The sequence below is a fragment of the Balaenoptera physalus genome (assembly GCF_965194825.1).
Source record: "Balaenoptera physalus genome assembly, chromosome: 12".
Lineage (NCBI taxonomy): Eukaryota > Metazoa > Chordata > Mammalia > Artiodactyla > Balaenopteridae > Balaenoptera > Balaenoptera physalus.
Window position 1 is genome coordinate 86,194,389 of NC_138897.1, and position 21,877 is coordinate 86,216,265.

A 21,877-nucleotide genomic window follows, 5' to 3' on the forward strand; every position below is an offset into this window, starting at 1 on the left:
CTAGGAATATTTTGAGCAGAGCAGAGGACTTTGTTTTTCAAATTCAGAAAAATCATATGTATATGAATATATATGTAAACTAAAAACACGTTCACTCTCTGTAGGTGTCTCATGGTCCGTTTGAAAGGAGAGCAGCTGTCAACCTGTGCCCTCTCTTTAATATTCAATCCGCAATTAACATACAAAAGGTTCTGAAAGTCCTGCAGTAAAGAAGCCTCTTTTTCTTTAACCCAGTTTGTCCCACCCTATTTTCCCTTCAGAATCCCTTCTTTGCTTCCCATTTTCTTTTAGAACGTGTATTAGCATCCACAGGAAGGGTGTTCCATGAAACAGGGCTTGAGTAATTCCCTTTGTAGGGGAGGCATTTAAGGCTGTGTGTGTTCCCCACATTGGGGGAGAAGAACCCATTTCAACGTGCATCCCCTGCTGGTGGTGAATAGGCAACAGTTCTTTCTTTACATAAAGGGCAACATAAAATAAACCCAGACATACCCAGTAAAATCTTCTAGAATATATTGTTCTAGGGAGTAGCTACTTGGAATTTCACAACAGGGAGGGTTTTGGAGGGAAATGGCAAATCATGATTTGTTGATGTACCCTAAAATTTTCAGTGTGTCATAAAGGGAAACTTGACAAGAGGGAACCTCTTAAGAGTCTTGGATGACATTTGCTTGAAATTGGCTTATGGTATGTTCGTATCTCCTTTGCAGACCTAGCTCTGGATGACTATGTGAGTAATATCTCCCTTTTGAAAGCTTTTCATTCTTTATATCGTTTTCTTAGTCCTTGGCAAGATTGCTTAGGGGGCTATATTCATTTCTAACCCATGGAAAAGAAAGCATATCTCTCCCTGAAACTCCAGCCTCAGCAAAGCATGCAAGATAATGATAGTGTCAAGCAGTTATACAGACTTTAAATAGCTATCAGTGTAAATATAAGACTGTAAGGCACATGAATAAAAGCTCCTTGAACACTCCAGAAGGGAAAGTAAGCCTGGGTGAACTTTTGCAAGTACTCAAAGCATACAACCAGAATAAATGGATTATTGGGAAGCAGTGTGGCGGGAGTACTAGCCGATCCCTAGTTTCCCTTCTTTCTCGGCACACAGACTACATTTCCCAGCCTCCTTTGCGGTAGCTGCCACCATGTGACTGAGTAGTAGCCACTGGGATGTAAACAGAAATGTTGTGGTCTACCTCCTGCATGACCCATAAAAACTTCACACCCACAATCCTTCTTGTTCTTTTCCCACCCTGGCAACTTTGGAAGCCAGTTTGTTTTTGAAGGTGATGAATCAGGAAATGGAAAGGTTCTGGGTCCTTGAGTTACTGTTTGCCAGAGCGGCCCTTACCATTCAGGAACACTGCCTTGGAATAGTAGATAAGTGAGAAATAAACTGTTATGTTTGAGCTATCATACCTTTGGGGGATTGTTTGCTGTGTTGGCTGGAAGTCTGGACAGGGAGTTTGCACTTGGTGGTGTGTGTAGTGTTTGCAGAGAAAGAACATTATGTGCTTGAAAGACCACGAGCTGCAGAGTGAGACAGACAGGGGTTAAAGTCTCGGCTCTGCCATTCATCGACTCCCAATCTTGGGCAGTTTACTTAATCTCCCTTAGCCTTAGTGGTTTTCCTTTAGAAAATGGAAATAAACTTACCCTGCAGGCTTGTTTTGGAAGTTAAAGGAAACACATTCAACATGTCTGGCACAATGATGGATATATAGTAGATGCTCACTAAATGGTAGCTGTTGTTATTGACTTTTCCAATCACTTCTTAAAGAATGCTATTCCCCTGTTTGGGTTCTGCAGGTTATAACAGTGACGCCTTCCACGTATCCCCATTCTCAAATAAACTAAACAAAAGTACTGAAAAACTGAGAGAGGAAACGTTTGCCTCTGTCTTCTTTTCAGTTCAACATAGTTGTGATTAAATAATTATTTGCATAATGATCAGTTTAATCTCTCTCTCCCTTTCCAGGCTCCTTGAGGGCAGGCATTATGTCTGTTTCGGTCTCAAAACATAGACTAGCACATAGTGTCATGCAGAGTGGAGGTTCCATAAATACTTCTTGAATGCATGAATCGATGAGGACGTGAATCTTTCACTTGTAAATCTTAGCAGGGTTCCGCAAACACTGAACACACAGGTAGGCAGGGGAGAGACGCTGCAAGGCCAGCCATCTCAAAGATGTGTTTATCACTGGCCTGCCTGAAATGACACCATCAGAGTCACTCCTTAAGTCTTAGTAGAGGTCATACCGCTCATCAGTGCATTTTGGTTATTCTGTACTGTGTTTTTAAAAATTCAGTTTATTGCCAACAGTTAAAACTTGGGAGATTTCACATAAAAAGCCACACTTTCTGTTTCTATTGAAAACTTAGAAGGTCTGGCAATGCTGGGCTTGATTATGGCATGGAAGCGTTGGCTGGAGTTGAGTAGCCTTGCCCTCATTTAGGACAAGTGCCCTCGAGTCCACCCCACCAGGGCCATTCTTGCCCGCGTTTATGTTACCAGCCTGGCCCTGGAGTTTTCCATCCCCTGTTATTATCCCTGAGTCCATTCATTCAATCATTCATGCATTCAACAGATATTTACATGTTTGTGGAAATGGGGATCCAAGACAATATTACCTATGCTTCCTGATCTCTGGGAGTGCATAGGGTGGCTGAGTAACAAGAGACATAAACATATCGTCCCTTAAAACCTTTAAAAATATTGATTAATTGATAACATTGTATAATTATAGTGGGTTAGTGTCCCCCAAGTTTATATCTATCATTCACCTCAGAATGTGACTATTTAGAAACAGGGTCTTTGTAGGTATAATTAGTAATTTTCACATCTTTTATCTCTGAGATTCATAGTATTTCTGTAAATGTGTAGGATCAGCCTCATTTTACCAACAAGAAGACTGATGTTCTGAGGGGTTAACCCCACCTGTCCAAAATTGATCTTTGGCCTCCAAATTTGTTCTTCTTTCCACTATATGTCACTGACTGGATTTGTCTTGTTCACTGCTGTATATACAACTGTTGTGCCCGGCACAGAGTAGGTGCTCAATTAATATTCTTGACCAGAATGAAACAAATGACCAGAAGGCAAGATCTTGACGGGGTGGGACAGAAGATGGGAAAAGTCTTCCCTAATAGAGGGAGTATGGGATTACCCCCAGCACAATGCCTAGGACGTGGTAAATGCTCAGTAAATACTTTTTAAGTGGTGAATGAATGAATCGGGCTTTGGAGATGGACCTTCCTGGGGCACCACAGCAATGACCTGTGAGCCCTGGGCATTTGATGTGGGGAGTGCCGGGAAAGAAACTGCCAGACATATACTCCATCTGCTTCCCAATTTGTTCAGATCACATTCTGCCTCTTCTCCCCCACTACTCCCTGGAGCAGGAAGCTTGGCCAAATCAAATCGTGCTAACTTCATTCCTGCCTGGCTTTCTGCCCACTCCCTGACACCTGTGCCATGTTAAAAATTGATATTGGTTTTCAAATGTTGAACAGCTGGGTCTGTGTGAGGCCAGCAGCTGGTGACTAACAGGGCTGAGGTCTGCAGTGTCTGAACTGCCCCCGTGGGATTTGAATCCCTGTGGGGGGCACCTCCACGTGTTCAGGTTGTGAAGCTCAGAGTCATGCAGTGCTCCATTAGCTGTGATTTCCCCAGAAACGCGGAAGAGTGATGGAGGGATGGATGTCAATCTCATCTCATTATTTATTTTTGCCATGAAATGGGCCTTTCTGAGGTAGCATACATCAGGAGGCCAGTTCACAGTGCTGTTTGGGTGACACTTCATACTTTGTTGAGCAGATACTCCCTTGGTACCGACGGCCCCTCTGCCTGATTAATGATATCTCCTTCAATCTGACTCTTTGTGCCTTTCGTGTCTCCCTGGGTCCCCTGCCGAGCTGGCTGGCTGGCTGGCTTCTCACCATGATGACAGCTGACACAGTTACTTCATTGCAAATTTCAAGGTCATTCCCTCTTTGTTACACCCACCCCTGCATACACATACACTGTGGAGACTGGTTCGTTTAAAGCAGCCCCAAGATATAGCCTGCTGGCTAAAACACTCAAAGGCCCCTCCAGAGAAAGCCCACACAGCAGCTTCTAAAGATGCCTGTATCCTCTGAGAGAACTGGCACGGCTCTGAGAGCAGGGGCAAGGGAAGCTGGGACTGGATTCCCAGGCAGTCGAGTGGAACAGTCCAGAGCACAGAGTCACACTTGCTCAGGTTTGCCCTTTCTAAAGGCATCACCTTGGTCTCTCAGGTCCTTCATCTGCCAAGTGGGGATGATAGCATCCGGTCATCAAGTTATGTTGGAAGGCAAATGAGATGAAGCACATGAGATGTGCTTTGCATATAGTAACTGCTCAGTAAATATTAGCTCTATTATTATTACTCATAAAAATAATACTGAAGCCATTTCCCCAAACATTAGACCAGGGACGCAATCTCTACAATAGGAGTGAAAGGACTTGAAAACGGACCTGGCATTGGGGATGTTACACTTGGCTCACCAAGGAGGAAGGGTTATACGTAGCAATGAGGTCAGGAGGCTGTACAAGGAGTCAGAGAGTTGGGGTGTATGAGTCCAGGGTTCAACTCAGGAAAACAGAAACCTTCTGAGGTTTCAACGCAAAAGGAATTAAATGCAGGGAATAGATTATATAGATGAGCAAAGAAGAGAGAAGCCAAACTGAAAGGGTGAGGCAACTCAGAGATTGGCAACAGCAGGAAGCGGCTCTGTTCCTAGGCCAGAGGAGCAGAGAGAGGAGGTGGTGTGACCAGGAGTTGGGGTCATCCTGTGGAAGCTGGCACTACAGAGAGCCTTCTAGCAGGAACTGGACTTACAGGTGACATGGCTGCTGCTAGAGATGCTGCCTGAGGCAGAGAAGATGGGAAGAAAGAGTGACTTCTCTCTTACTGTCACCCACCACTCTCCCCGCCCCCGTGCCTCCCACTGGCCAAACCCAGAAGCCAGCTAGCAAAAGGTTCTGGGAAATGTACTTTGCAGAGGTGAGATGCCTGTGACACAGAGGTGAGCAGAAGAAGGCAGAGGATGGAGCTGAAGGTCCAGGTTTGAAGAAGTTGAATTATGGTTGCCGGATGAAATATAGGATTCCCAGTTAAATGTGAATTTCAGAAAAACAATGACTTTTTAAAGTATAAGTATTATATCAAAATGAAATGATTATTTCATTAATTATTATTCATTTTGACACACTAGAAAAATTTCATTGCTCATCTGAAATTCACATTTAACTGGGTATCTTGTGTTTTCTTTGCTACATTTGGCCACTCTAGGTTGAAGGCAATTTTGCACCCTTGGAGGGTCCCAATTCTCAGGCCAGTTTGGGTGGGTGGCAGGTAAGGGAGAGAAAGGAGAGAAGAATGGAGATATCAGACAGCCCTGAAGTTCACCAAATGAATTAATTTTGCCTCTGTTTGTTTTAAAGGGATTCATTCATTCATTCAGTTACTCACCTATCCATCTACCCTACATCTATCCTTCTACTCATTCATACGTTCTCTACTTATTGAACACCTGCTCTGTGCCTGGCACTGTGTTGGGCATTGGGAGTATATCAGTGAGGAGACAGATATCTTCTTTCCTTGGGCAGCTTAAGTGCCAGGCAAGAATACAGATACTAAACCATAAAGCACATGAAACATTTTAACCAAGTCTATGCATGGTTGTACAGAAAACCTGGACAGTCAGGGAGTGCCTTCTTGAGGAAGTGTCATTCAAACAGACATAGAGGGTTAGTAGGAGTTATTTAAGTGAAGGGGGAATTGAGGGTAAGTGTGCCTAAAAAGACAGAATAGCATAGACAGAGTTGGAAAGGAGTTTGGCGTGTCTGGGACACTAAGAGAAGGTGCATGTGGGTCCATTATGGAGAGCAAGAGGGAAAGTGGTGCAGAGGAGGCTGGAGAAGTAAGCAGGGGCTGCTGCATATGGTCAGGCAGGTTGTATAGGGCACAGCCCTGCAGCATAATAGTCAAGAAGAATTGAATTCTGAAAATAAAGGAGTATTAGGAACAACCTGCCAATTTATTTTGCTTACATTTCCCTTTTTTATGAGTGCATAAGAATAATATGTGATAAAAGTCTGAACAAATAAGTCTAAAAGAGCTCTTTAAATAGGTATAAAAGAAAAATTATAAGTGGTAAGAAAGCTTGGTGCCACAGTTTAATTGGTAGTGTTTTTTCTCTCTTAGAGCTGCATAAAACAGTGGCGAGTCAAGGATGAATCTCACAAATTTAATGTTTAATGATAGAAGTCATTAACAGAAGAATATATAATGTATGATGCTACTTAAAGTTCAAACACCCAGGCAAAACCAAGATATAGTGTTATACCCCAAGGTAGGTGTAGGTGTTATCTTCTGAGAGGTTAGAGGAAACATGATATGCGGGGCGGGGGGAGGACTTCTGAAAGCCTGGCATCGTTCTATTTCTTGACCTGGCTGGCAGTCACACAGATGTTTGCTTTGTGATTATTCATTGAGCTGTACATTTCTGTTTTATACACATTTCTCTGTGGGCTTTAATTTCAATAAAATTTTTAAAAATAGTGTGTCCTGTGATTACTAGCTTTTTAGATTTGATGAAATGCAGAAATGTTTATGTGTGTGCATAGGGGGGCGTATTTTCTCTTTCCTAGCATGCATGCTTCCCTAATAAGTAAGAGGTATCTATCATGCCTTGAGGAGCATTAGGGTGGATGTAGCAGGGACATAATAACAAATTTTTTTAGTTTATGAAATAGGCTTTTCATAATCTAAAGGGAAGGGCTTGAGAGGAGTAGGGCATAGATAGAGTTTACGCCCTAACAGCATGTGTGTCATAGGATGAAAAGAGGGCAGCAGATGATGCTTATGGTCCGCCAGAGAGGAGAGTCACTTCTCACTGGAGGGAAGTGGAGGTGGCACTGGGCATTGAGGAGAGGACCACACCTGGCAGAAACCATGTGGAACGGAGTTGAATTAACATGAAGATGCTAATGCACTCTCTGGGATAAGTGCTAGGATTGGTATATAAAAGTCTGGAAGGAGTTACAGTGTTTATTTCTAGGTACTAGTATCACATGTGTTTGAAAAAATTATTTGTGCTTCCTTGTATTTTCTATATCTTCCACAATTAACATACATTATGCTTGTATCAAGAAAAAAACTATTTTTAATTAAAAAGTATTGGCTGGAATTCCACCCCATGTTAGGCTGTGTACGGTACTCGTGCCTGGTGGTGCCTGTGGTGGTTCTTATAGGCCAGGGAGTGTATGTATGGCATCTTAAATCTTATACCCTGCGTGCAGTATTCTGAACACCAGAGGCAGGGTGGGCACCCAAAGCTTCCAGTGGAGAGAGCTATTATGCGACCCATCTTTCTGAATGGTGCAATCTTTTCAGTTGCCCAAACTCCCCTTTGTGCCTTTTGTCTTCTGTAGCATAAGTACAGCCATATAGAACACTGGGCAGATGCAGTCTGTTGGATGCAAACATGAATTTATTTTTAAAATGCTCCTTTTTCACCAGTGGCAGCAGCTTTTCTTCCAACCACTACCCAGCAGAGCACATCACCATATGGCACCCACCTCCACCCCTGTGTGAGTGCCTCGAGGACCCTTAGATGTGTAGAAATATAAAGCGTAGTCCATGCCCTTAGGGAGGTCACAGTCTCCTAGGGGAAGCAGATTGTATACAACAAGTCAAATTACAGTGTGATGATTATTATGATAAAAGAGGAGAAAGACATATTTTTCCCCCTCCACTCACACATCCTTATGGCACATTCCAAGGCTAGTATAACGGTAGGAGATAGATATTCTTTTAGCACAGTAATGCAGAGAGGATGAGATAATGGGCGGTTAATCTTGGCAGCGAGACATATCTGATTGCTCTTTTGATGGTCAGCCATGAGGGAGGCCAGGGTGAGTATCTCTCATCTCCTCCTCAAAGGATCTGTGTCCCCTCCACATGCCCTAACTTCTAACCCAACAGTGGAACAAAAGGAAGATACACGTGGCTGAAGGATTGCACTGAACCCAGGACGAATGAGCATTGGCTTCAATAAGCTAAGGGTCCAGAGGGGAGAGGAAGTTGAGAATGAGGGTCCATGCGGAAGAGGCTTCCACGTTGGTAATGCCTCGCGGCTCCATTTCCTCCACATCTGCACCTTGGCTAGAGGGCCAATCACATGGTGGAGAATAGACACAAAACTGGAGAAACTGACAGCAGCAAGGTGCTGCAAGATTTTAAGAAAGGGTGCTACAGCATTTAGTTATTTATTCAGTCACTCTTTCAACAAATATTTGATGAAGATTTGCTACGTATACGTCACTGTGCTAGACTCTGGGGATATATCTGTAAAGGGATGGACAGAATTCCTGTCCTCATGGATTTTATAGTCTATTGGAAATAGAAGTATCCATTGTCAGAAGAATTGCAGTACCAGTGCCAAGCTCTTGTTTTCTGGTTTCTATTCCAATTTTGGCCTACAAATGGTTTTCTTTTAGGCCCTGCTGTCCAGTTTCTTTCAGGCTATAGTCTGCTGGGTTCCAGCTAATTCAACTGGGGATTACTGATTGCTTGGACATCTGGATTCATTTAGATTCCAAAACTCTAATGTCACTCTGGGAGGCCAATTAGTGTTTGGACTGGACCTTTGCAGCTTGGTAATAATTCCAGATTTCTGATTTATCATCTGCGTTTCTCTTGTTGAAGGCAGCCGTAAAAGATGAGGTCTGCACCTCAGCTGCCGGAGAGTCCTCATTAAATTCACACTTCTCCCCGTTGATTAACCAAACCATCTTCTTTATTAGGAACTTCCATCCCTCCACACACCTCACTCCCATGACTGGAAGTTGTAAAAGTCTTTTTTTTTTTTTTTTACTTGAATCATTGTGTCCTTCCTCTTGAGATGCCAAATGTCAGTTTTCTCATAATAGCCAGGCATGAAAAGTAGTGATCCATTGACATAAAAGTAGACTAGACAGCAAAGACTTCCTTCGTGGCCCACAGTGAAGAAGTTGTCTTTATTGCTCCAGAGTGATGATTGTGGAACTGGAACTAGGCCAACTTGAGAAGGGTTTTTTTTTTTTTTTTTGGCTGGCCATGCAGCATGTGGGATCTTAGTTCCCCGACCAGGGATCGAACCCGTGCCTCCTGCAGCGGAAGCGCAGAGTCCTGACCACTGGACCGCAAGGGAAGCCCCTGGGAAGGGTTTAGGACATTGTTTAATATGCGTGTGGGGCAAACTTTGCTTCACATTTATTCCACCACAACTTAACTGAGTAACTACCTTGTGCCAGGCATTTGTGCCAGGAACCGGCGATATATTGGTGAACAAATCATGGTCCCTGCCCTTGCAGAGCTCAGTCTAGTGGGGGAGACAGATATGTCAACAACAAAAATATAGTGCAGTTTATAAATACGACCAATGGGGAAGAGAGGAAAGGCTCTATGAGGAGGAGAGCTCCTTGTTGATTAAAGATTTTTGTAATAGTTCATTGACTGGAGTATATTAGATTAATAGTAAAGTCATTATAAGTAGTATTGATGCTGTGGCTTGTGTTAGAAAATATTTGGTGGGTGCGTCTATAGCTCGTGGGTTGAATTTTTTTTTTTTATTAGAATGAGAATAACAGCTAGTATGTTTATTTCAAATCCAACTCAGGTAAATAACCAGTGTGAGCTAGTTATTACAATTACAGTTCCTACAATGATGGTCTGTAGAATGATAGTAAAGATAATAAGGTTTGTTAGTACAGGAAGGCTATAAACCAACATTTTTGGGGTATGGGCCAGATAGCTTATTTAGCTGATCTTTACTGTAGAATGTGGTGTAATGTGGTAGCCCGAAGAATTTTGAATTCTTATGGGTAGGTTCAATTCCTATAATTCAAGAAGTAAGAGGTTTTGTTGTTGTTGTTGTTGTTTGTTTTGTTTGTTTGTTTTTGGCCATACCTCACAGCTTGCGGGATCTTAGTTCCCTGACCAGGGATTGAACCCGGGCCCTGGCAGTGAAAACACCAAGTCCTAACCATTGGACTGCCAGGGAATTCCCTAGAAGTAAGAGGATTTAAACCTCTATTATTACTCTATCAAGGTAACTCTTTCGTCAGAGAAATTTCTTTTTTTTTTTAATTAAAAAAATTTTTTCATTTTGGCCGTATGGCATGTGGGATCTTAGTTCCCCGACCAGGGATCAAACCTGTGCCCTCTGCAGTGGAAGCTCGGAATCTTAACCACTGGACCGCCAGGGAAGTCCCACAGACAAATTTCTTATGTTTGTGGTGGGATGCTTAATGTGATGATAGGTAGTGAAACATGTTGTGTACATAGGGCTAGTGTTAGTGGTAGAAAAATTTTTCATAAGATGGATGAGTTGATCATATCAGAATCATGGGTAGGACGCTTGAATTCATAGAAAGGCAATTGTTAGGAGGAGTGTTCTAATGATGAAATCAGCCGTATACTGGTACGGTAAGTAGGGATTATGAAATGCACCTAGAAATAGGATTGTTATGAAAATATTTATTATAATGATATTGGCATATTCTGCTAGGAAGAACCGAGTGAATGGGGTGCTGCATGTTCTACACTGAAGCCAAATCCGAGTTCTGATTCTCCTTCTGTTGAATCAAATGGGGCTCAGTTGGTTTCTGCTAGAGTGGAAATAAATCATATTATGGCTAGGGGTCAGGATGGGAAAATTAGTCATATGTGTTCTTGTGTAATAATTAGTGTTGAAAGTGTAAATGATATGTTTATCAACAGGACTGATAAGAGAATAATAGCTAGTATTACTTCATATGAGACTGTCTGTGCTATTGCTTGTGGGGTTCCAATTAGTGTGTATTTTGAGTTTGAAGCCCACCGCAGATCAGAGGATGGAATAAAAGGCTAGGGTTGATATGGCTAGTGTAAATGATACACATAGGTTTATGTTACTTAGTGGGTAGGGTATGGGAAGAGGGACTTATATTGTGAGAGCTAAGGTTAAGGCCAGAATTGGTGCAATGATAAATATAGAAATTGATGATGTTGGTGGTTGTAGTGGTTCTTTAATAAATAACTTGACTGCATCAGCAATGGACTGTAGTAATCCATAGGGGCCAACAATGTTTGACCCTTTTTCAGAGTTACATATAGCCTAGAACTTTCTGTCCAGTTAATGTGAGGAATGCTACAGTTAGTAGGATGGGGATAATGAGTGCAAGAATGATCATAAACATTTTGTTAGGAAGAGGAATTGAACCTCTGGCAATAAAGATTTAAATTTTACATAGTTACTGGGTTCTGCCACCCTAACAAACCCTGTTCTTTGAGTAAATTAATTGAATTAAAATGATATCATTAATTAATTTGAAGGTGCTTTTGTTAAGTAGGCCTTATTTCTCTTGTCCTTTTGTACTGGGAGAAATGTATAATAGATAGAAACCTATCTGGATTACTTGGGTCTCAACTCAGATCACTTAGGACTTTAATCATTGAACAAATGAACCAATAATAGCAGTTACACCATTGGGCTGTCCTGATCCAACACTGAGGTCCTAAACCCTATTTGTCAGTGTGAACTCTAGAATAGGATTGCGCTGTTATCCCTAGGGTAACTTGTTCTGTTGATCAATATTTTGGATCAATAAGTGATAATGCGTTTTGACCAGTTGGTCTAAATTTCAATCAGTTGGAGGTTAGTTTATTCTCTGAGGTCACCCCAACAAAAATTGTTAATCCATTAAAAGCTCTGGTATCCCCTGAGGTTCAGTTATTGTTTATTATTATTATTTTTTTGGATTAGTTAATTAAAGCTCCATAGGGTCTTCTTGTCTTATATTTTTCTCTCCTCTTCACAGGAGGGTCAATTTCACTGATCAAAAGTAAGAGACAATAAAAGCCTCATGTGGCCATTCATACAAGTCCTTATTTAGAGAAGAAATGATTTTGCTACCTTTGCACAGTCAGGATACCATGGGCATTAACCACTGGTATTGGAGGCACTGGGCAGGCAGTGCCTCTAATACTAGTGATGCTAGAGGTGATGTTTTTGGTAAACAGGTGGGGTTTGTGTTTGCCGAGTTCCTTTTACTTTCTTAAATCTTTCCTTAAATGCATGCCTGTGTTGGGTTAATAATCGTTTTAATAAATAACTAAGTGTTGGCTTAGGTTTATTTTGTTGTTAACTATTCGTGGGCCATCTGCTCTGATATAGGCTTATGCAAGGATAATCATTTTTTGTTACTCATGTTAATAGTATTGCTTCTATTAATAGATTAGTCCAGTATTAAATTAGGAGTTGGTTTATTGTTGATATTAAGATGAATGTGTTTTGGGCTTCCCTGGTGGCACAGTGGTTAAGAATCCGCCTGCCAATGCAGGGGACACGGGTTCGAGCCCTGGTCTGGGAACATCCCACATGCCGCGGAGCACCTAAGCCCGTGTGTCACAACTACTGAAGGCCACGTGCCTAGAGCCCGTGCTCCACAACAAGAGAAGCCACCACAATGAGAAGCCCGTGCACCACAACGAAGAGTAGTCCCCGCTCACCACAGGTAGAGAAAGCCGCGTGCAGCAACGAAGACCCAACACAGCCAAAACCAAATAAATAAAATAAATAAATTTTAAAAAAAAGATGAATGTGTTTTGAGTTTGAATGCTTTCTTAACTGGTGGCTGCTTGGAAGCCAACTATGAAATTGTTAATGTTTCCTTTCTAAGAAAAGCTGTATCCTGTGTATAAAAAGCTGTACTTTTTTAGAGTAACATTTAAAATTGCTCTGGTCCAGGAAGATCCCACATGCCACAGAGCAACTAAGCCCGTGCGCCACAACTACTGAGCCTGCGCTCTAGAGCCCGCGAGCCACAACTGCTGAGCACGTGTGCCACAACTACTGAAACCTGCGTGCCTAGAGGCCGTGCTCTGCAACAAGAGAAGCCACGGCAATGAGAAGCCCACACACCGCAACAAAGAGTAGCCTCCACTCGCCGCAACTAGAGAAAGCCTGCGTGCAGCAATGAAGACCAAACGCGGCCAAAAAGAAATAAATTTATTTTTTTTAAAAAGTTATGATTTTAAAAGTAATATTTAAAGTTGAGCTAACATTCTTTCCTGGACAACCGGCTTATCATCAGGCTCATTAGGCATGTCGCCTCTGCTTATAAATCTCATTATTTTGCCACATAGGTGAGTTTGTTCTTGTAAACTGTTCACAAGTAGGTTGTCTGGTTTCGGGTGTAAGTTCCTTCTGTTGAAGTTTTCTAGTTAAATCATTATGCAGAAGGTAGAAGGTGTAAGCTTTGCTTTTTGGTACTTTTAATGCTTCTTTCATCATTCTCTTGTGGTACTTTATAGAGCCAAGTTTAAATTTCTATCTCCTATACTTTAGATGTTGAGTGAATGTTTTATTTAATTCGCTTATGACAGTTGAATTTGGTGGGAAGTTTGGGCTACTTTTAGTTCAAAGTGTTCATGCGGTATGAAATCTCGTGCGTATAAATTAGGTGCTTTATATTTGTCCAAGCACACTTTCCAGTATGCTCACATTGTGACGACTTGTCTCCTCTTTTATGTTTGGTACTTGTCAATAGCTTTTGGAGAGTTATCCATACTTGAGGAGGGTGATGGGTGATGTGTGTGTACCCCATGGTCTGATTCCATTAAGCCCTCTATTCTTAATTTACTGCTAAATCTTCCTTTGGTTTTTAATTTCATAAAAACGTTCATATTAAATTATTTTACATTCTTGAGGTAGAAAATGTCGCCCATTTCTTCCCATCCCATACCATGACCTAACATTTTTATTTCTGATAATTACGCTTACTATTCTTCCTTTTCAGGGTTTGCTAAAGGTGCCGGGATGTAGACTGTATTATTAGCAAGGCTTGGTGAGGGTTATTGGGGTTTACTGATTATAGAGCAGGCTCCTGCAGAGCGCTAAGAAGCACCGCCAAGTCCTTCGAGTTTTAGGCTTTTGCTAGTAGTATTCTGGCAAATAATTTTGTTGTTGTAACTATTTGAGTTTAGGGCTAAGCATAGTTGGGTATCGAATCCCAGTTTGGATCTTAGCTGCCGGGTAGTCAGAAATGTTAAAGTCACTTTTGTAGCTTATTTTTATTTTAGCTATGGCTTTTTACTGCTTAGCTAGGACTTTATTTTTTGGGGTGCTATTTAACACGCTTTATGCCAGATCTCTATTAATTTGGGTTAATCAATCATATGACCACGGTGGCTACTTTTTGGTGTGCTTGATGCCTGCTCCTTTTAATCTTTTACGGTTTAGAGGGCTTTCTCACTGGGATGCAGATGCTCGCATGTGTAACTTTATTAAAAATTAATAGAAAGGCTGGGACCAAACCTATGTATTTATGGAGTAGGTAACCTCATGTAGGCATTTTCAGTGACTTGCTTTAATTATTAAGCTACATCAACAGGTTGAGTAGAATTTTGTACGTAGAAGATTTATGTACTTAAGTGATATATTGGTATTCAGTGTAATAGTTTGGATTGTGTTAAAATTAGTATCGAAATAATTTTTTCTTTTGTGTGTTATTAAAATGTATTTTAATTTATACATTAAAATATACTTAATTTTGATTTTGTCTGAGGTAAGTGGCAGATCTAGGGGGATGTCTGTCTGTATAAGCTGTATATGTAAGTAATTCACTGGTACAGTTCAGAGGCTAGTTTGTAGTTACGCTAGCTTTGGGTTGGTTAAATAAGGGTAATGTGTTTGTTTAATGAGTTAGCTGAATGTTATATATTTATATATTTTGCCTTGTTTTGGGGGTTTGGCAGGGTGGTGATGGCATATAAAGTGTGAGTTTAGCGCGGAGTAAGGGGAGTTTGATTAAACAGGCTATTTACCTGATGCGTGTGCATGTGTACGTATGTTTGTATGTATGTGTGTAATTGCTTTATGTCCCATAACCATTGGCTAAACAACAACTGATGGTTGATGATGTTGGTAAATAATATTCAGTTTAAGCTCAGCTACAAGTTGCTGGACTATGTTAAGTAAGGCCTTTGACAACCATAGCGGAGTCACAGCATTCCCACCCACCACCCACCCGGCAAATTAAAAAATACCAAATGCGTGAAACCAGTTATGTGTGAGCAGGGGCTGTTCAGTCATTAGTCCATCAAGATGTCTTATTTAAGGGGAAAGTGTGTGCTGAGATGGCCCTGAAGTAAGAGCCAGATGCCAGATATAGTTCATTCACAGAAACCCCCATGATTTATGGGCCTGAAGCAATAAGAGGGACATGTTTGTGGGCAGGTTGATGGTTTCTCATAGCTTGCTGATTAAGCTCTGGTTATCAGTTATGATAAGCATGTCGACTGGAAGTGAGTTGACTCAATGTGGTATGTGCGATTAATAAACGTATATGTCCTATGTAATAACAAGCTGTCCATTTACTTCATGGATATTCACAGGGACAAGGGTTTAATGTGAGCTGACCAGTATAATGTATTATGTAATGTCAGTAGGATAATGTACATGCTTATAAGCATGGGGTAGATAATTAATGTACGATTATACATATGGTGTATTATGTACAATAAAGCATATATGTACTTACGTATGTGGAAGGTAACATAACGCACAAAATACATAGCAGTGTTGGTTTTAATGGTGCCATTATTTTATTATTTTTTTTAAATTATTATTTTATTTATTTATTTTTGGCTGTGTTGGGTCTTTGTTGCTGTGCGCGGGCTTTCTCTAGTTGCGGTGAGCGGGGGCTACTCTTCATTGCGGTGCGCGGGCTTCTCATTGCGGTGGCTTCCCTTGTTGAGGAGCACGGGCTCTAGGTGCGCGGGCTTCAGTAGTTGTGGCTTGCGGTCTCTAGAGCACAGGCTCAGTAGTTGTGGCGCACGGGCTTAGTTGCTCCGCGGCATGTGGGATCTTCCCGGACGAGGGATCGAACCCGTGTCCCCTGCATTGGCAGGCGGATTCTTAACCACTGCGCCACCAGGGAAGCCCCGATGGTGCCATTATTAATACTTATATAGTACTTAAAGATAGTGTAAATGTCCCACAACAAATTGTTCAGGGAGTAATTTAAGTAGAATTTCAGTTTTGTGTGCTGATGGTAGAGCTGGGGCTTCTTCCTTGAGTCTTAGGGAGATGTGTTATTCTCCTTTGCTGGTTTACAAGACCAAGGTAATAAATATACTACAAAGACTCTTCATTTTAGGAGGTTGTTTTCAATGGTGCCTGTTAGTGGTATAAGAACTAGATTAGAAGGAAGTATAAAATAGGTGCTAGTTGCCCAATAATAATAAATGGGTGTCAGCAGGTTATCCTCTGATTCATGTTAGTGTTAGTAAATCCACTATGAATACTCAGAATAGACATTGGCTAAGGGGTCGAGTGCTATATTTCATTGTTTTGATATGTGAAGTATTGGGATAAGTGGTAAAATTACAATTGAGAAGATTAAGGCTAGTACGTCTCCTAGTTTGTTGGGAGTTGATTGTGGGATTGCGTATGGGTATAAGAAGTATCAACCTGGTTTGATGTGAGGGCAGAAGTGTTGAGGGGGCTAGCTGGGGTATAGTTGTCTGGGTCCCCTAGAAGGTCAGGTAAGAATAGTACTAGTACTACTGCTAGTAGCATCAGAAATAGGAACAAGGCACCAAGGTTATCTTTGACTGTGTAGTATGGGTGAAATGGGATTTTGTTCATGTCGGATGAGATTCCTGTTGGATTATTAGAGCCTGTACCGTGAAGGAATAATAAGTGGACAACTGCTAAAGCTGCAATAATAAATGGAACGATAAGTGGAAGAAGAATCGTGTAAGGGTGGCTTTGTCAACTGAGAATGCTCAGATTCATGCAGCCAGGCTGGTGCCAATGTAAGGAATTGCTGAAAGGAGATTTGTAATGACTGTTGCACTTTAGAAGCATGTTTGGCCTCATGGTAACACATTAACCTATTGCTGTAAATAGTAGGGATGATTCTGATGTTTCATGTTTCTGGGAAAGTGTAAGATCCATAATACAGGCCTTGCCCTACATGGATAAATAAGCACATAAAAAATATGGAAGCTCCATTTGCATGTAGATATTGGATAATTCATCTGTAATTTATGTCTCGGCAGATATGGGTTACAAATGAAAGGCAGTTATTGTATCTGATGTACCATGTATTGTTAAGAATAACCCTGTTAAGATTTGTAGAATTAAAGGAATACCTAGTAGGGAACTGAAATTTCACCATTGTTTTCTGAACAATGCATGTGTGTAGATATCTCATGATGAAATATTTTATGGAGCTGGTAGATAGATAAATGTGTTGTTAACAGTTTTAATTAATGGGTGAGATTTCAAATGTTGGTCATTAGTATTCTTATAGTTGAAATACAATGATGATTTTTCATGGCATTGGCCTTGGTTAGATTCTATGTAAGAATAATGATGACAGGGGCTTCCCTGGTGGCGCAGTGGTTGAGAATCTGCCTGCCAATGCAGGGGACACGGGTTCGAGCCCTGGTCTGGGAAGATCCCACATGCCGCGGAGCAACTAGGCCAGTGAGCCACAATTACTGAGCCTGCGCGTCTGGAGCCTGTGCTCCACAACAAGAGAAGCCGCGGTAGTGAGAGGCCCGCGCACCGCGATGAAGAGTGGCCCCCGCTTGCCGCAACTAGAGAAAGCCCTCGCACAGAAACGAAGACCCAACACAGCCATAAATAAATAAATTAACTTAAAAAAGAAAAGAATAATGATGACACACATTGTATTTATTTTAAATACTATTTTTGTAGTTTTGTAGGTTTCTCTTCAAAACCTTCACCTATTTATGGTGGGCTTGGATTAATTGTGAGTGGTGGAGTTGGTTGTGGTATTGTAATAAATTTTGTTGGGTTGTTTTGGGGTCTAATGGTTTTAAAAATTTATCTAGGCATATATTAGCAGTTTTTGGTTATATAACTTCTGCGGCCACTGAGCAGTATCCTGAGATTTGAGTTTCTAGTAAAACCATCCTAGGCATGTTTCTTTCAAGGCTGATAATGGAGCTTGCAGTGGTTCTTTGTATTTTAAAGGATGAAGAAGTAGAGATTGTGTGTAAGTTTAATGGGTTGGGGGATTGAGTGATTTATGAGACCGGAGTTTCTGGGTTTTTTAGTGAGGAAGCTATAGGAATTGCTGTGTTATGGTACTCGGCTGGTGATTGTTTGTTACTGGTTGGTCATTATTGGTGTTGTGCTAATTATGGAAGTTACTCATGGAAATTAAATAGAGCTATGCTTAAGGCAAATGTAATGAGGAAGGAGAGGAAATAAACTTTAGGCCTTTTTGGTCTAGGGCTAGTATAGAAATTTTTATTTGGAAAAGTGAGGTAGATTTTGGTAGCACATTTTCTAATCAAATCAGATCTAACAGTGGTTATGTTGATTTTTGACTTGTTGATGGATTTAGATATGGTGAGAGACAGTGTATGATAGTTGGAAAGTATCTGAGAAGATTAGAGAATTTGAATAGGTTTGAAGGATAATTGAAATTTAGGTTTTGTGTATTTTTTACACAAAAATCTACACTTGATTTTGAGTGCCAGAGTAAACCCTGAAATAGTCACGGCAAGGGCTGTTAATTTCAAATAATAAGGCATAGTTACCTGTGGAATAGTTGTTGCAGAGATGTTGCTGGAGATAAAGAATCCAGCGAAAACACTTCCAATTAAAAGGCGTTTAATAAACTTAATTAGGAGTGGATTATTTTCATTAATTCGAGTTAGAGTAGAGAAGCGAGGCTGTCCTAAGAGTGCGAAGAATTTGAGTGCTATAGACAGTCATTAGGGATGTGCCAATCGGTGTAATTAGGAAGGTCAGGCACTGGTATAGGGTGTGTTGGCGGTTTCAATGATTAGGTCATTGGAGTAAAAGCCTGTGAGGAAAGGCATCCCTGTTAATGCAAGGCTTCTGATGATGAGAGAGGCTGTGGTGAAAGGTATTGCTTTAAACAGACCTCCTGTTTTTCTAATATCTTGTTCGTCATTTAGACTGTGAATAATGGATCTGGAGCACATGAATAGCATTTCTTTGAACAGTGCGTGTGTGCAGATATGGGGGAAGGCTGGTAGGGCTGGTTAATGCCAATGGTTACTATTTTAAGGCCTCGTTGACTTGAGGTGGAAAAGGCGACTATTTTTTTGATGTTTTGGGTGAGAGCACAGATTGCCGTAAATAGGGTGGTGATGGCTCTTAGGCATCATGTTATTGTTTGGATTGTTTTACTGTTTTCTACTCGTGGATGAAAACGGATAAGTTAGAAAACACCTGCTACAACTATAGTACTTGAGTGGAGTGGGGCTGAGACTGGAGTGTTGCCCTCTGTTGTCGAGGGAAGTCATGGATGAAGGCCAAATTGGGTACATTTTCCAGCTACAGCTAGGAGAAGCCTGATTAGGGGTAAATTAGTGTGATTTAAGTTAAGTCTGAAAATTTGTTATAAGTCTCATGCATTTAAGTTGAGTAAGAACCATGCTGTTGATATAATGAATCCAATTAGAGACCAATGCGGTTATGTAAAATGACTTGAAGAGAGGTAGTGTTTGTGTCTGTTTGGCCCTACCGTTCGTCCCATTAGCAAAAAGGACATGACTGCAGCTAAAAAGTTGGAGAAGATTGTTGGCAGTAACTAAAACTTAGCATAGTGATGAGAAATACAAGTAGATATTTGAAGAATCTATTGACGTTAGGGTCTGAGAGTGTATAGCATGTTGAGAACTGTATGATTGACCTTGTGACGAATTGTGCTACTGGTAGGAATATCACTGGGAAGTAGTCAAATTTAGAACTAAGTGATAGTTTTAGGGTTGGATAGTAGGTAATTCAGTGTCAATTTGAAATGATTATTTCTTGGCCTGAGTAAATGAATATTGTCATGGGAATTAAGCTGGTAATGAAGGCATATCGGACAATGGTTTTTGCATGAAATGGACATAGGTTACTCTTGTAGACACTGGAGGTTGTTATTTTAATTGGTAGAGTTAATATAGTTAGCGTGACTGGTGTGGAAGAGGGGAATAAATTTATTTCTTTTGTTTGGAATTGCACCAGTTTTTTGGTTCCTAAGACTAATGGATCTCTCCTGTTCCTTAAAAGTTTGGTTAAATGTGGAGACATAAATTAGCAGTTCTTGTATACTTTTTCGGTAAATAAGAAGATTTGAGCTTTTGTTATTAGATGCACAATTTAATGTTTTTGTCAAACTATATTTACAGTACATGGGTCTCAAAGTAATTTGGGGGTTGAGTGATAGTAGAAGGGGTAATAGGTACAGAGTTAAGAGGGTGTTTTCTCATGTAAATGTTGTGTTATGATTAGAATACATAGAGAGTCTAAGGCAGTAATGCCTGCCTTAATCCCTATTAGGATGATGGTGATGTTGGAACATGAAAAAGATGTTATTACTACCAGTAGTTCTCCGATTAAGTCGATTGTTGGGGGGTAATGCTAAGTTCGTAAGACTTGCCAGTAGTCATCATGTTGCCACTAGTGGAAGAGACGTCTGTAGGCCACAGGCTAAAATTATGGTTCGGCTCTGAATATGTTTGTAATTTGAATTTGCCGGACAGAATGATATATAGATGACGTGAGGCCATGGGCAATTATTAGGGCGGTAGCCCCTGTATAACTTCAACATGTTTGGGTGAGGTTAGCTACAATGACAAGTGCTATGTGTCGAATGGATGAGTACACAATGAGTGATTTTAAGTCTGTTTGGCACAAACAAATTGAGCTGGTTATGATTATTCCTAATGTGACGAATGGATATGCTGTGTGGTTTGTTAAGGGGTGTAGGATCATTGTGCTTCGTAGCATACCGTGGCCCCCAAGTTTGAGTAGTATGGCTGCAAGAACTATAGAATGGGGGCTTTGACATGTGCTTTTGGCAGTCAGGGGGGTATTTTTACTATAAAAGCTATTATGCATGCTAGTCATATGAAAATACTGGATAAAGAGTTAGATATTGTTTGGGTTCAGTGTTGGATTATTAAAAAGTTTAGCGAACCTATAGTATTTTGGGTATGTACGAGAGCAACTAGAAGTGGAAGAGATGTTATCAATACTAGTGTGTAAAATAAAAAGCAAAGTCCCTCATTAAGTCATTCTGTTTGGTTTCCTCAGGAGATAATAATAATGTTGGGACTAGTGTTGCTTCTAATGACATGTAGAATAGAATCAATTCTGTGGCTGTTAATATTATAATTAGGAACATCTGTAGGACGATTAGTATAACCTTTTCCAAGCTGGTGATTCTTTAGACAGGTGGCATCGTCTGGCTATGAGTATTAGTGGTAGGAGTCGTGTTTCTAGAATTCGTAAAGGTGCTGATAGGGAGTAGAAGAAGATTAATGAAAAGTAAAGGCTGTTGTGGTTAAACTGGTTAAGAAGAAATAGGCTGATAAAACTAATTAGTAAGCTGTAGGTTGTGGTAGTGATTCAAGTTATATTATTTTTTGCTAATCATATTAATAGCATTAATATAATAGTTGGGGCAATAATTTTTAACATTGGAGAAGGTTGAGATTTTGTAGGTAATCAACACTGTAGGTATTTGATACTATTATTAATAGGGATAATCCTAGTGCAGCCTCACAGGCTACAAATACTAGTAAGCTGAGCCTACTAGTAAGCTCGCTTTCCTCCTTGTAGAGCCTTCCCTCTCGATGAGGGGGACAGCTGGATAGCTGGCTGGCTCACTAGCTCTCCCCCTCGTAGAGAGGCGAGGCCCCAGAAAGCAAACTCTGAGATGGAGTTCACGCCAGGATGTTTATTAAAGAATGCCCTTGGAATCAACACGTATAAAAGGAAGGAGAAGGAAGCAGGGATGGGCAGGGGGGAAGGCGAGCCACAG

The 21,877-nt window shown here is 40.9% G+C and overlaps 1 protein-coding gene across 11 annotated transcripts in view; it reads left to right on the forward strand.

Annotated features, from left to right (window-relative positions):
* The window catches only part of SUDS3 (SDS3 homolog, SIN3A corepressor complex component), a 370,845-nt gene that overhangs the window by 184,076 nt on the left and 164,892 nt on the right, over positions 1-21,877 (forward strand). Inside the window, exon 14 of one of the 11 annotated variants that reach the window (XM_082416838.1) lies at positions 105-13,038. The exons of the other annotated variants lie outside the window; for them this stretch is intronic. Within the exon in view, the coding sequence (XP_082272964.1) occupies positions 105-195 (91 nt within the window). The 3' untranslated portion in view covers positions 196-13,038. Of the gene's footprint in view, positions 1-104; positions 13,039-21,877 lie in introns of those variants that run through there. 11 annotated transcript variants of the gene reach the window in all.